At 46.0% G+C, this 16,152-nt stretch overlaps 1 protein-coding gene across 7 annotated transcripts in view; it reads left to right on the plus strand.

The window, feature by feature from the left end:
- Positions 1-16,152, plus strand: part of TNS3 (tensin 3) — a 269,342-nt gene that overhangs the window by 245,618 nt on the left and 7,572 nt on the right. For all 7 annotated transcript variants that reach the window (XM_012646932.1, XM_012646933.1, XM_012646929.1 and 4 more), the window contains 4 exons: positions 3,728-3,859; positions 7,812-7,907; positions 8,730-8,807; positions 9,612-9,689. In XM_012646932.1, coding sequence (XP_012502386.1) covers positions 3,728-3,859; positions 7,812-7,907; positions 8,730-8,807; positions 9,612-9,689 — 384 coding nt within the window. The remainder of the gene's footprint in view (positions 1-3,727; positions 3,860-7,811; positions 7,908-8,729; positions 8,808-9,611; positions 9,690-16,152) is intronic.

Consider the following 16,152-nt stretch of genomic DNA (forward strand, 5'->3'; position numbering starts at 1 on the left):
TCCTGAAGAAAAGCACTAAATCGCGAGACCCAGTTGTGGAGGCGACCGAGTGCCTCACATACAAACCAGCCAGGGCATCTCTCTGCTTGGTACAGCCTTAAGACAATTTTAAAAAATTTGAAATCATTAAAATTTTATAGCAATTGAGTGGGGCGTCACTTTTAACTGGAACAGGAATAGAAGAGATGTGGGAGAGAGGACGGGTGGCAGTCCCCGCTGGAGCCAGCCCCAGACAGTGGCAGAATTTGAGTCCCCTGGGGTGTTGCTTTGCACACGCAAGGCACTGCCCTCCGCCGTGGAGCTGGGACGCAGCCGAGTGTGTGTTCCCCTGGACGCCTGACCTTCCTGGGACGGGCCTTGGAGGGAGGTATGTGAGCGTCCAGGGAGGGCAGGGCCGGACGGCAAACTCAGGATTCCTAGGAAGCGGGATGAGTCCAGCTGCTGCCTGGTGGACGTGGGATGGTTTAAAGTGGTGAGAAGTGGCGAGCTGCCCAGGGGCGTCAGGAGACCTCCTTGTCTCAACTTCAGGAGAGAATCATCCGGTTCTCTCCTTGCGACGATGTCTTAGATATGCCTCAACATGAACAGTCAAGTGGCTAAAACATAGCCCCATCCGACCCCTCACTGAAATTCTGCTATTCCATTGTGTAGATAATAGAAATGGTAAGAACGTGCATTTCTGCCCATGAGCTCAAAGAAGCTATTGTCATTTTAAATGGAAGAGAGAAAAAAAAAGAAGCCCATGGCCCGGGCAGACTTTGATTTGCCTGAATCGGCCTTTGTGAAGAGCCGCTCACACATCCAAGGGCTCCACTGCGGCCGGAGGCTGTGTTCTTGTTGCCACCATCCTGACCCTGCTCTTGTCCCAAGAATCCCGAAGACTGGGGCCTCCAGAGCCCGGGCACCCCCTCTCCCAGCTGCCCAGACCGGAGGTGCTTATGGAGCACCATGTTCTAGAAGATTCCGTGCAGATCTTCCTGCTCTGTTGGCACTGTCTCTAGACCAGTGACATGTGGGGCTGGGCCGCCCCCTTCTCTCACTATGCGATGTCCTTGTAGCAGAGGGGCTTCCAGAGCCGACAGACTTGGGTTGGGACATCTGTTGGGTTCCTCGGCAGGGCAGAGGCGATAGAGGCTGCCTCGCGGGGCTGTGGGGAGGCCCGTGGGGGAAGCAGCTGCCCTTGCCGGCGCCCGGCAGATGCGCAGTGAGCGGCGCCTCTGCTCACCACCTGCTGGCCTTCGGCACACATCTTTCAAAAGGTTCGTTTGGGTGGCCCCATCTCAGAATGGCTAATGTGTACACTGGATGTTGATTTTTCCACCTGAGCCCTAAAAGTGTAACTTCCTCCGTTTTCTGGACGTGGTGTATGAAGACACCCGCACAGACCCACGTCCCACTGGATGCGCCCACTTCTCCAGGTGGCTGGTGGCTTCTCGTGGATTTTGTTTGTTTTTATTTTAACTGTCCAGTGTGCCTTTTTCTGGAAAAGCTACAAAGACATTTCAGGGCAATGCAGGAGAAAAACCATACAACCCGACAACGTCTTTGGGAGTGTGATTTGTCACATCTTCAGTTCCTTGGGATGTCCTCAGGGGAACATAAAAACACCTTGGGAGGAAAAGGGAACCCCAGAGTGAAACAGAGATCCGTGCTGCTGCTCCAGTTGTGCTTTCTCAGGGTGTCCAGGGAGGGCAGGAGTGGGGGGAGGGGAATGTGGCCCTGCCGCCCCCAGCCCGTCCCGTCCTCAGCCGGGCAGTGAGTGTCGACGCCGCGCAGAGCGTGCGGCTGCTGTGTGCAGTGTACCATCACTGGGTTTTACAACTTCGGCACAGCGACCTCCTCAGCTCATTTCTGTTCCAAAACACATGAGTCTGAAATTCTCCCCAAGTTCCCTTTGCTGGCCCGTGAGAACACGGCGCCATCATGCCCGCGCAGCCCTGGTTGCTGGGGCTTCTGTGGGACGCGGGGCTGCCCTGGGCCTTGGGGAGAATCAGCCAGAGCGGAGCTGGTGTCCCCTCTGCTAGGCCCGTGTTTAGCCCAAAATCTGAGTCCCTCGAGGCTGCAGTGGTGCATTTACCACAGGGAAGTAAAAACATGACTGAAAAAAAGCATGCTTTGGTGAGGTATATCACAATTCAAATAGGAATTTCTGTAAGTGATCCTTTCTCCTACTTCAAAAAAAGTAATACATGATCAGGCCCGAGTTTAGAAAATATGCGATGAGGAAAAATACATCAGTCTGCAGAGTTTATACCCCTCCAGGAGGCCCTGTCCCAACCCTGGGCTGCCCCTGCATGGGGTGGCTGCAGGCCCGGCTGTCTCTAGCAGCAGAGGCACGGGCGCTCTGTGAGCGTGCCTGTGCCGTCCTGCCCCTCTGTCCCTGTGCGCACTCACACGTCCACAAGAGCTCCTCCCCTGTGGCCTCGTCCTGCATACAGGGCCATGGTGCAGGGCGCTGAGAAGCGCATAGTAGAAGAACCCATTTGCTTCATCCTGCAGCCAGACAAATGCCATGTTGGTGAGCCAGGACAGGTGTGGGGGCACGTCAGGGCCTCTGACAGAGGACGCCGCGGAGGTATTTACTGAGGAAGGGCAGGGCTTCTGCCGCTTACTGATTTACGTTCTGCACCCTGATCTCTTCCAGACGGAGCTTTGACATTCCAGAAAGGCAGTATTTCCATAGCTATAATTATGTACAACTATATACTCTAAATCCCTATTTTCTCCTTTTTTTTAATAAAGTAAACATCTAAAAGAAATTCTGAGATTTATTCTAGTTATCGGAGAAACTGGCAACCTGGCCTGTGTCTGGGCAGCACCAGGTTGAGGTTACCGACACCCTAGCCCATCCCTCTCTCCTCTGTATCGTGAGGACAGGACTGGGAAATGCCAGACTTTGACCACGAAGAGGAGGGTTTTTTATTTAAGGCAATGGTTATGATTAGCTAAATGCCTCCCAGCTGTACCAGGGAAGATGGGCGACCCACTGTGTCAGGCTCTTTATTCGTGGTGGCCACGTGGAGAAGGAGTCCATAGCCCTGTCCAGGCTGGGCTCATCTGGCCACGTCTGCTACGGAGCCACAGACAGAGGGCCACCTGTGGGACACATTTTTGCCACCCGCTGGGGTGAATCTTAGAACATGTGTTAAATATTCAGTATCTTTTTGTGTAGTTACAAACTTGCATTATTCTGCTGAAAGAGTCCATGCTCTAAAATCCTTAAGAAAAATGCCACGCTGGAAGACAGCCCCCAGGAGTGGCAACCACGGGGTATGCTGTGGCAGCCTCCCTCCCACGTCCTAGTCCACCGCTGTGGATGTATTTGGATCTGGTCCTCTTTCCCACGCTGCATGAGCCTTGGTTTCCTGGGCTGTTAGCAAGGGACCATCATTTGCATGTCACAGGTGCTGTGGGATTCACAGAAATCACATGTTATATCCACAGGAGCGGCCAGGATGGTGCCTGACACCTCCGTTTGCTAAGGAGAAAGTGCCTCGTCCCCTCTGCCTCCTCACAGTCAGGCCCACCCATGAAAACACACGACACCACAGAGACCTCCCAGGGTCCGGACACGTTGTTTCTCCGGCTGAGCAGGGGACCCAGCCAGCTCCCCACTGACCCAGTTTGCAAAAGGAATAGGGGAAGAGAACCCACCCCAAGGCCCTGAGTGGACACAGACCTTTGTTCACCCAGGCAGATGCTCACGTCTTTTCCTCCATTCCTCTAGCCATTGCCATGTTAAAGGACAAGGAGCCGGGATCATTCATCGTTCGGGACAGTCACTCCTTCCGAGGGGCCTACGGACTGGCCATGAAGGTGGCCACGCCGCCCCCTTCCGTCCTGCAGCTGAACAAGAAAGGTAGGTGCCCTGGAATTGACCTGCTCAGCTCCCCATGCAGAGGCTCTGCTGGTTTATTATTATGCTGGTACGATAGATGGTTTATTACCATACTCCCAGGTTTTCTTCTTAGTACATATATTTTCAAGTATATTTTATTTAGTGTTCTCCTCGTCCAAGAAAGAACGTTATTTTTTTGTAAATTTTATTTTCTGTTGTTTTGAATAAGTAACGGATTCCATTGTTCAAAAATCAGAACACAAGAACAAGGCATCCACCAAGGGCGTTTTGCTTCTATTTTAGCTGCACCGACCTCACAATCTCCTCCCACCCTTGGATACGTTACATTCGTAATACCCTCTTGCGTGTCTGTCACCGATTGTCATCCAAATGCAGGCAACTATGCAGTTGCCTGTTTTCTCATGAAAGGCAAACATACTATTAATACACACTCTATTCTTGTATCTATACCCAGTAGACTATTTTTAGCTTGATTAAAAGTGATATAGTATAAAACTAGAGTCATTAAATTATTAATTCTCAAGGTAAAGACTATGCCTTCCTGACTCCTGTAAAGTGAGGCCGCAGGGAGGTCTCCTGTCAGGTCTCAGCACTAGTGACGACACATGCTGTCCTCTGTGGGGACCACGGCTTCCTGACTCCTTGTCCCAAGACATTCCACACAGGCAACAGATCGTAGCCAAATCACGTATAGATTCCCAGTAATATTCTACTTACTCTTTTTACTGCTTTTTGTCATGCAGCATAACCACACACAGAACAGCCTGTAATGCTTCCATGTACAGTGAAACACGATTATAAACAAGCGTACGTGTAACTGCAGCTCAGGACAGGGAGCCCTGCCCAGAAGCCCCTGCACACCCTCTGTGCTGTGTTGTCATCCATCACCACTGTCCCCTTTGGTCTTCCAGTGGTCCCAGATTCGTCTCCCTGATGCTCTTTGGGCGGGGCCCCTGTGTCCTTCTGAGACATCTCCGTCAGTCTGCGAGCAGCTCCAGCTTCTGAAATGACAGTCGTGTTTCCGGCTTACGTTGTACTTTCCCTGCCCAGCCATTTCTCTTCACATCCCTGGTGCTGTTTGCTGGAGAATGGCATCTGGACACCAAGATCTGCTCGCTGGGTGTGCTCCCTGCTGTGGAGTATCACTGCTTCTCTCCAGTGAACAGAGCTAGGGAACATGTCATTTTTAAAACCTCATGAGCTCATGCTGATACTTGCAATTCAAACGCAGCATCACCAGGTTCCTTCTCGCCCTCCCAGCCCACGTCTGTGCATCCCTTCTCCCGCGCTGCAGACCGTGGTCCCAACAAGATCAGTATATTTACTTTCTTGCTCTGTTTCCCAATATGCCTAAAGTAGTTTGAATCACTCTATCAGTAACACTGCAGACAGTAAGTAGTAAACCTACCAAGTAAAATGTGAAGTTAACATTTTTATATTAACCATGAAAATGTGAATCTCTAAACATTATAGTGTTGTCTATTTTTTAACTTGAAATAAGGAAACTAATAGAGTACGTATTCTTTTGTGTCTTGCTTTTGCTCAGCATTATAAGATCCGTTCATCATATTTTTTTTAAGATTGTTTGTAGTTGTTGTTCTCTTTCCACTCTATCCTGCAAGACTAGTCGTCTGTTCTATCGTTGGTGGATGCTTGCTTTTTGGTTTATTTCTTTTGTTTCTTTCTTCTTATCCTGCCCTTTCTGGCCCTGTATGTACTCATCTTGGTGTGCTGCTATGCCACGAACTCTTAGGAAAGGGAAAAGATTCTCTTACCCTCTCTTTCCCCCCAAAATGGAAATTGTGGACTGAGGGAATGTCACCGGGTCATTGGTTCCCTGTAAGGGTACCTTGGCTCACTAGGAGTGGGATAGATTGGAAGAAGCGCAGATTTTGAACTCCCTGTGTTTACAGAGAAGTGAGACACCCGCCTGGTTCACTCGTGTTCCACATCTAGTACCTGAGAGGATTTATCCAAATCCTCTGGTGAACCAACCTCTGCTTAAAGCTTCCTGGAGAAAATCACCTTGGAGTTGTGCCTTGCAGAATGTCAGATTGGGTTGCCAGAAGGTCCGGCCTCAGGCACGGCTGCAGTCTCCAGGAAACGTGGATGGGTTTGTTTTGGCAAAGGTAGCAGTGTGTGCGAGGAAGGCCTGGTGAGTGGGGTGGGAAGGAGCCAGACCCTCGGCCAGAGCGCAGCCCCTAACGCATGGGTACCGATTGTGTCTGGAAGCGAAGGGAAGAGAAGGCTGTGTGTAGGAGAGATGGAATAGGTCACTCTTGAAAAGTAGAATCTTTCAGCATCCAGAACTCTAGCCTGAAAAGCCCAACAAAGTGCTGCTTTCCAGTGGAAATACTGGCTTTTGGGGCTAGAGAGCTGAATCAGACCTGATTGTGGATATTGTCGGAGCCGTATTCGGAAGCAAGCTGGATAATGATGAGAGCAGGAAAAGGGTCTCAGGATGAGAAGACCTGGCGACTCTGTAGAGATGAGAGATTAACTTGGGCACAGGAATGAAAGACGGCAGCTGTTGGATTTTGCTCAGCTCCTTGGTGTCCATCCATTTAAAGTTTTAAAGCAAGAACAAACAAAACCTCTGTGTACGTCATCTCCTTGGAAATAGAGGCGGTGGTGTGTGACTAGTGTTACCTCCAGGAATGCATCCTACCTCTCAGGCAGACTTTAGACTCAATGTTAAGATGAAGGTAACAAAACAGAGGATATTAGAATAGCAGACTTCAGGAAACTCAGTGCCATTGGTGTCCTCTGGGTGAAATTTTATCTGGCTGCTATGTCTTCCTGCTCCTGGATTTGACATTTTGATTTTGCAGTACAAGGATAGATTTGAGAGAAGAGTTTATCAACCAGTAAAGAGCTCCGAGAGTCACCATACCACCTCCAGCAACTGGAGAGGGGACAGCCATGGACATTCATGATGTTGTTCTCCAGGGAATCTCAGCCAGAGGGTTTTTCACTGAGCCACTTCTCACAGGTGGCATCCAGACCCACGTTTAGTGTCCCCAGCCTTTGGTGGAATCGGATCATCTTTTTCTTCTGCAAGCTTCACTGCCCTTGCGAAATGCTGACACTATTATTGACATTTGTCACTGTTTATAAACATCCTTTCGTAGCTTACTGGGGGCCAGATGCTGAGGACCAACCCAACTCCAGCAGGTTCTGCCTCCAGGAGATTTCCAGTGTCAGAAATATTAGAAGTTCAAGCAGACACGCTCCCATGGAGGGTGTTGAAGGAGGCCGCAGGGGGACAGAATGCAGCCCATTGTGAATGTCTGTTGGATTCATCAGCATAGGGCAGTGACTTCCTTTTCTTCTTGTTTATCTGCACTTTTCCACCATTGGACAGTTCTGCCCTGCAGTGGCTTTTTGAGATACACTCTTTTTGGATTCAATGGGTTGGCTTGAGTGCAGAGGTTCTGCTTACTAGCGGTGTGGCAGAATGCTGTTCCCATGCAGCCGGTGCTTGCTTTCTGAAGGAGTTTATGTACCCAGGCTCCAGGCTAAACCTACCCAGGAGACTGACCTCTTTCCAGATCTTTTTAGCAGTTCATTACAAGGTAGCGTTTTGTGTCTGACTCTTTCTCACCTCTTCTCTTTGGAAGGAGACAAAGCTGGAGTCCGTGGTCCTCTTCCTTAGCTGCAAGCTCATTGCCTTTGCTGGGGATTCTTGCAGAATGTTTGGGGGTCTCTCCCAAGGACCCCTCCATCCCTGGCATCGTCACTGCCGGGGTTCCCACCGTCCTTCTGGCTTGTGGCCACCCAGCTGTCCTGCAGCCCAGCTACCACTCCTAGGGTGATTTGGGCAGCTCCCAAGTGCGCTGTGGCTAGACTCATGCCCGAGGGTAGTTCCTGGCTTCAACAGCTGTTCTCTCTCTCTCAAATCCTTCCATGCTCTCATTTTTTTTTAAAAAAATTCTTTAATATCTTACCACAGGTGGAGATTTGGCCAATGAACTCGTTCGGCACTTTTTGATCGAGTGTACCCCGAAGGGAGTGAGGTTGAAAGGGTGCTCGAATGAACCCTATTTCGGTGAGTTGCTTGAGAGGTTGCTGTCAGCATGCTGAATGCAGGAGGTCTGGGGCTCCCTCTGCTCGCCAACCTGAGATTTGGGACCGTCCCTCTCGTGGTGGTTCACTGGTATTTCAGTCCCCAGTTCTGAGATCCCTCTCATCTGAATTATTATCTTGAAGATAAACTGCATATAAATTGTTCTTAAAAGCTTTGTGAAGATCAAACAAATGAAGAGCACTGCGCCAGGGCTAGAAATCATAGACGTCAACAAGACCTCATCCTCGTTGGCAGGGAGATGGGTCCTGACAGGGTTAGAGCTCCTGTGTGACCCCATCCCATGGGCACAGGGAGGGGCCCAGAGCTCCCAGCAGAGTCCTCTTCCCTCCCTGTGAATGCAGAGCCTTCTCTGCCTCCCAGGCTTGTTGCAAAGATGACTTGAGCCAGCCACACAAAGCACAGCGTGAACTTAAGGCGTCCTCATTATCACAGCCCTTTTAGAAGCATTATGCATGGTGATAAATGTGGTAAAAGTTAGAGTTATCGTAATCCCAGCCCTAATTTTGAATCAAGCGAACAGTATGGCTTATTCTTTATAATTTGGTAATGATGTGTCTATGCTAAGGATCATCTGCAGTTTCCTTTATTTACCTCTTAACGGTCTTGTTGAACTTACCCTGTTGAACTTTGAAGTTTTGCACCAAGTCCCACAGTAATCGAGGGTGTTAGCTGCTAAAACTGTAAGGGCTCAGACTTTGCAGCCCTTTCATTTCAGCTGATAAACTGGCTGAGCACGAAACACAAAGGGCAGTTGTGACTCTGTGCTGTCTGTCCTTTCTGCAGGGAGCCTGACGGCTTTGGTGTGTCAACATTCCATCACGCCCTTGGCCTTGCCCTGCAAACTGCTCATTCCGGAGAGAGGTACGGGTCCTCAGTGCTGGTCTGGCACTGTGTAGGGTCACCTGCAGTTGCCAAGGCACACTGGTTTTGGGGATTCATAGAGATTCATTGAGGAAAAATCAGACTGGTAGTTTTTTTTCTAACATGTGCTTTGTGAATAAACCCAAGAGAGGGCTGGAGATCACGCGAGTCAAGGAGAAAAGAGGAGACTCGCTTTACCTGGCAGCTTCCACATATCTTGGATTTTGATGGAAGGTTTCCATAGAGCAAAAATTCTGTAGCTTAAAAATATAAAACACTCAGACTAAGAGACCTTCAGGGTCATTTACATTTAATGTTTATGATTCTAAAAATGGGCAAAATATTGATGCTGTTAACTTAGGTGATAGGCGAACTGTCGTTCTTTTTACTTTTATGTTGGTTTGAAAATATGCATAATAAAACATTAAAAAAAATAACACCCACAGCATATCGAGGTGGTTTGATGTATGTCCCAGCTTTTCTAAGCAGTCTCAATCTCACATAAAGATGATCTAATTTAAAATAGAGGTAAATGTGATTTACCTCTTAAAATTTAATTATTCATATAGAGTAATTCAGAGATCAGAAAATATTTTGTTGAACCGTGTCATCTCTATTTTTGTTCAGAATGTGATCATAATTTCTAGGGGATGGATTGTTACCCCAAGAAAAACTCTCACTCAACTCTGCAAAACCAGTACATGTCACTGTCTAGGAATTCTGTCATCAGATCGTCTGACTTTTTCCTGAGGATTCTTTGTTGGGAGCAGGACTCATTTCCGTGTGTTCTTGCCCTTCCTACAGATCCAATGGAGGAAATAGCAGAAAATTCTCCCCAGACTGCAGCCAATTCTGCAGCTGAGCTTTTGAAGCAGGGAGCAGGTGAGTAAATGCAGCTTCATTGTCTCATCTCCTGGTTACTGGGGAGAAAAAGGATTCAGTGACACAACTTCCTTTTGCACTTTCATTATGCAGGTTTCCTTTCTTTGTGAGCTTGCAAGGAAGCTTCCTTTTATAGAGGCTTACACAGGGCTGGGTGGAGCACTGCTGGGGGAGGTAGGCCAGGGCTCCTCAGGCTGGAAATAGTGGTCCGACTCGAACAAGACCAAATTCAGTGGAATAAATGTCAAGTCCTGGATTTAGTTTGGGGAAAATGTAGTAAGACAGGATGTGGGTGACCTGCCTCGCCAGCTGTAAGTGTAAAAATGTTCTGGAGATGTGACTCAACAAGTCACTTGACGTGAGTCAATGCTTTGACCCACATGGAAACAGACACCACCCGAGAACCAGCTCTCCAGAAACCGGATCACTTTTTAAAAATTTTTTATGAATAGATTTTATTTTTTAGAGCAGTTGTATATTCACAGCAAAATTGAGAGGAAGATACAGAGATACACCATACCCTACTCTCAACATCCCCCAGCAAAGTGGTCCATTTGTTATAATTGATGAACCTGCACTGACACATCATTATCACCCAAGAGTCCACGATTTGTTTACACTAGGGTTCACTCTTGGTATCATACACATGGGTTTGGACAATGCCTGATGACATGTATCCACCATGACTGTATCATGGTGAGTAGTTACACTGCCCTAAAAATCCTCTGTGCCCCATCTGTTCATTCCTCCCTCTCCCCCAATCCCAGGCAACCAGTGACCTTTTTACTGCCTTCATATTTGTGCCTTTTCCATATAGTCCAAACCATACGGTATACAGCCTTGGTAGGTTGGCTTCTTTCACTTAGTAACATGCATTGAAGTTTCCTCCATGTGTTTTCATGGCTTAATCACTCATTTTTTTTTTTTTAGTACTGAATAATATTTCATTGTCTGGATGTACCACAGTTTATTAATCTGTTCATCTGCTAAAGGACATCTTAAGTGCTTTCATGTTTTGGCAATTATAAATAAAGCTGCTATAAACATCTGTGTGCAGGTTTTTGTGCGGATATGTTTTCAGCTCCTTTGGGTAGACACCACGCAGTGCAGTTGCTGGATTGTATGATAAGAGTGTGTTTAGTTTTGTAAGAAACTGACAAAACTGTCTTCCAAAGCAGCTGTACCATTTTGCATTCCCACCAGGAATGACGTTACTCCACTTCTTCACCGGAATTTGGTATCTCACTCTTGCTTTAATTTGCATTGCTCTGATGACTTGTGATGTGCAGCTTCTTTTCATATGTTTATAGATCATCTGTACATCTTCTTTGGTGAGATGTCTAGTAAAGTCTTTGGCCAATTTTTTAATTTTTTCTTTGTTTTCTTATTACTGAGTTTTAAGAGTTTTTTGTATATTTTTGAAAATAGTTCTTTATCTGATATGTCTTGAAAATATTTTCTTCCTTCTGTGGCTTGTCTTTACATTCTCTTATAGAACATAAATTTTTAATGTTAACAAAATCTAGCCTATCAGTTCTTTCTTTCATGGATTATGCCTTCGGTGCTGTATCTCAGAAGTCATCAACAAACCCAAATCTATCTTTATTGTCTCCTATGTTATAGATTCATTTTTTTTGCATGCCGGTGTCCAATATTCCTGCATTATTTGTTGAAAAGACTGTCTTTTTTCCATTGTGTGCCTTTGCTTCTTTGTCAAAGATCAGTTAACTATATTTATGTGGGTCTATTTCTGCGTCCTCCATTCTGTTCTATTGACTATTCTTTCTCCAATACCACTTGGTTACTGTCGCTTTATAGTAATCCTTGAAATCATGTAGTGTCAGTCCTCCAACTTTTTTCTTCTCCTTCAGTATTTTGCTTGCTATTCTGGGAGTTGGCCTTTCTATATAAAGCTTAGAATCAATTTGTCAGTAATCACAACAAAATTTGCTGAGACTTTGATTGGGATTGCATTGAATCTACAGATGAAATTAAGAACTGACATCTTGACAAAGTTGAGTCTTTTTGTTCATGAACATAGAATATCTCTCCATGTATTTAGTTCTTTGATATAATGTCTTTCATCAGAGTTTTGTAGGATTCCTCATATAGATCTTGCATATAGTTTGTTAGATTTATATATAAATAATTTGGGGGCATGCTAATGTAAATGGTACTGTGTTTTTAATTTCAAATTCTACTTGTTCATTGCTGGTATATAGCAAAGCAATTGACTTTTGTATTATATATTAACCTTGTATCCAGCAACCTTTCTGTAATCACTTATTAGCTCCAGGCCAGGTTACTTTTGCAGCATTAGATGCTGTCCTGGTGGCTCCAGTTTAAGAGGGTTGTGGACAAGCCACGCACCACAGGGCTCTTGTGGTTCTGTGGCTGTGAGTGAGGAACACAGCTAGAGAGGACAGTGGGCCCACTGACTTCAAAACCAAGTTCCCCCCACTGGAAGTCCTTCATGCAAGACAGATATTTATTGTCAGAAATGTTGGGAAGGGAATTTCTGAGTCGAGTAGAAGATTGGACTAGAAATACCTCCATTGTGTACCTCATATCTGTAGAGTATTTTATAGCTATTACTCCACAATGAAGGTATGTGAAATATACAGGCATTTGCTTATTCGCTGTGCGAAAATTATTCTTTTACATAGTTTTGCTCTGTAAAGTTACAGATCACTGTGCCTATTAATCTGTTAAAGTAAAATCACTCTATTTTTTTAATGGAATGTTCATAGCGTTGAACTCATTTTAGACTCTCCTTAAAGAATAAGTTATCTGTGGCCAAAACACAGATGATAAGAACATGCCCAAAATAGCAAGTGTGCTAAAACCCAAAGCTCCAAATGAAAAGTGTAGCTGTGGTGATGGATTTGAGGCCGGGTTCTACCACTCACGTTTTTGATCTCTGGCAAATCACTTAGCCGTAGAGACCTGAGGTTTGTATCCGGTCAGTGGGGATACCCACACAGTGTTGCAAAGACCAGATGGCTAGGACTTTGAAAAATGCTGTGGGAGCTGTTTTCCTGGCCTGAGAGGAATGGCGTTGCCTGGGAAACCAGCCTCACCCTTTCCCTTGTGAGATCCAGATCCTACCTTGTATTCTGGCCTGGTCCCGGGCCAGAACCCATGGCGGCTGAGACAGTGGTTCCCCGTGCCAGGGATGAGCTCGCAGTCCCCAAGTTTGTTTTAGGGTGGTCTTCGGAGCCCACCCTGGCTTGTAGCCTCCTTCTATTAAAGCAACAGTGTGGCACTTGTCCCTAGGTCCCAGTGTGTGTCCAGGAGGATGTGGGGATTTGCTGCCAGCCTCTGCAGTGAGCAGCTCACCCGCGCTCTGGACCTAGGAGATGGGGCTACAAAATTAGATCCACTGATTGGTTTGTTTCAGTTGTACCTTTTAAATTTTGAAATTTTGAAAACATCTAATTATTGGCTTTTAAATTGCAACTCAGGCATCAGCAACATTCAAGAAAAACCTTGAAAATGATCATGGTGACACTCTCAGAGCACTTGCTTCTATGCAGCTCGTGAGCTCGTCCCCTCACAGGGCCTCTGCAGGTGGCACCCTGTCATTCCGTCTCACACACGGAGCACCCCAGGTGGTGGCTCGAGCTCCCAAATGGCAGAGCCAGGCCCAGCATCCGGCGCCCCTGTCTGGACGCGTCCACGTGGTTCAGGCACACGCCCTGCCCTCTCTGCCCCACGCGGCCAGCGCCAGGCCTCACACACCTGTGCGTTCCGCTCTTCTGGTTTAACATCTTCTCGTCACCAGCAGCATTTCCTGTGTTTCCTTAAGCTTCCCAGTTATCCAACTTTCACCCAGTAAATGCTGAATTACTAAATGGATGGGTGAATTAGTTAGTTATGATAATGTACCATAATAGCCCTTGTTTTTAGATGCTGAAACTTTCTCTTCTGTCCTGGCTTATCATTTTTAAGTACATTTTTCTACCTTTTTAAATAACATGAAATGTGTCAATAATCCTGGATGTTTTTATTTAAGTGTGGGTCTTCTCAGAGATGAGACTTTATTCAGAACCTTGAGGTTTTATTTAGTTACCTGCGTTGGGCATTTATATATGAGGTTTAAATTATGACAGTCTTGAGCTTCTTTCCTTTAAAAAAATCTCTTATTTCTAAAACACAGTAAGAGCTGTGACTTTCTGCACAGCATCACACTGACAAGGCAAGGAATTGGGACAGCAGATTTGACACCAGAGGAGTGAGGCCACGGCGGTGACCACCCTCAGCTGGTGCCTTCTCCACCTAGAAGACGGGCAGCAGTTGTTTGGAATAAGTGTTGTAGCAAGACGGTGGAACGAGTCCAATCTCTGATCACCTCAATTAAATTGAGTGTTTTTTTTCCTCCTAAACTGAATTTCATTTGTTGTCCTAATTCTCTTAGACTCCTGGACATGCAGTGGTTCTTTGAGACGATGGTGTCCGATTTCCTCATTGTAAAGATGGAGAAGCCATGACTCAGAAATACTAGCAGAGTCAGACAGCTCACAAAGATGGGAATAAACTCTCAATTCTTTTCAGTTTAATTCCTTTTCATTGGATACTAAGGCTATTACGCCTTTGTTCCGATCTCTAAAACAATTTCTATTTATGTTTTAAGCCTCCGTTCTTAATTGTTTTTTGTTGAAGCAGAGGAATGTAGTATAATCCTGAAAAGAAAGGCTTTTTTAAAAATAACCAGACTTCTGATAGATTTCCCAGAAATGTTGTGGTTGTGTTTTTTAACTTAGCATATTGTAGGTATAATTTCTTCATAAAGTCACATGTGTTTTTTAAGTTTAAAGAAAGGAAATACAGGGGAGGAAAGGGAAAAAGTGAATTACTCGTAGACCTGTTAGCCTTGCACAACCCCTAAGTGTTGGGAAGAAGAGTGGACAGCAGGCACGACAGTCTCCTGCCCAGAGACCACGCGTGGTGGCAGCCAGATTCCTTCATGTGCTACCTCCAGCCTTGTACGTGGAATGATGCTGCATGTACAATTCTTTTGTATTTCTTTTCTCTCTTAGCATAATTAATTTACCCATGGTTTTTGCAAACATACTGCTGGTCTCATTTTTAATGGCTATATAATGGTTCGTCATGTAATTCAACTCTTTATGTTCATTCATTGTGTTTCTAATGTTTCAATACTACAAACAATGCTTAGAGGATAGTCTTTCTGCATTTTGTTTTTTCTGAATTCTAGATTGTTGCCTTAGGACCAGTTTCCACACGTGATACTACTGGGCTGGAACATGTAGACCTAAGACTTTTCTGTGTTGTCAAGTCCCTTTCCCAGAGTCGCCTAGGAATTTGCAGAACTTCATACCACGAGTCCGAAGAGCACCCTCCTTGCTAATGCCTCACTGGGCACCAGAGCTCTGAATCTTCACCCCTTGCCAAACACACTTGCCAAGTGCAATTGGGCAGTCTTGGACCAGGCCCAGTTGGACAACCACAGTGTTGACCCTGCGGGCACAGGCCCACCTGTTTTCTGCAGGAGAGAGTTGGGCTTTGGGGCACTTGGTGTTGGGAGACTGAGTTGTCTTCCATAGAACTGCCACCACATGCAGGTTGCAGCTTTTCCTTCTTTGATTTGAGCAATAACAACAGAGCTCCTGCATTTTGGGAGAGATGTTCCCCAAATTCCAGACTCCTACCAGATGCCAGCCAGCAGGACCATGCCTATCAGAAATCCACTGTGGTGCCTACAGGAGAGCACAGGTCTGGGCCATGGTTCCATGTGAACCCATCCAGGTTGTGCCAAGTTTGTGGAATTTTCCTGGTAGTTAGATCAAAAGTCCCCTTTTCCCGTCTTTGTGACGGCACGATCAGCATGACAGTAATACTAATGAAATCAAAGGCAGAATATTCACCCTCCTAAAATCTAACTGTTTAAAATTTTCCGGTCTTCCTTTTAGTTCCTCTGCATAGGCACACATGCTTTTTATTTTCTAGTTATAACAGACATAGTTTTTATCCTGCCTTCCCAGTTGACTGCTAACAACATTTTTCCATGTTGCTATGTGATTTTCATGATTACTGCTTGCTGGTTGCTTGGTATTCCATTGAGGGGACTAATTTAACCCTTGCCTTATTTTTGGACATAATCTGTTTCCAATTTTTTCCACTATAATGAATGTGTGACACAAATATCTTCCCCTGTATGTTAGTTATCCCATGTGGTCATGGAATTTTTCCTTTCTGAACCTTCTCAGAAGTAGTACCTTTAGGTTACTTCTAGGTGTTTCTCATCTATCTGATAAATATTGTCAAGCTTTCATCTAAAATGGCTGGCTCACATCCTCAAAACATCTCAAAATTTAAACCTTAGCTATGAATTACAGCCTTTTCTGTGGCAAGAAGAGATGGCCGAGCTGCTCTGACACCCAGGGACATCCTAGCCCATGTGTGGGGATGTTGCCAGCACTTCTGCCAGCACATCTGTTAA

The sequence above is a fragment of the Propithecus coquereli genome, unplaced genomic scaffold, assembly GCF_000956105.1.
Source record: "Propithecus coquereli isolate 6110/MARCELLA unplaced genomic scaffold, Pcoq_1.0 Scaffold252, whole genome shotgun sequence".
Classification (NCBI taxonomy): Eukaryota; Metazoa; Chordata; class Mammalia; order Primates; family Indriidae; genus Propithecus; species Propithecus coquereli.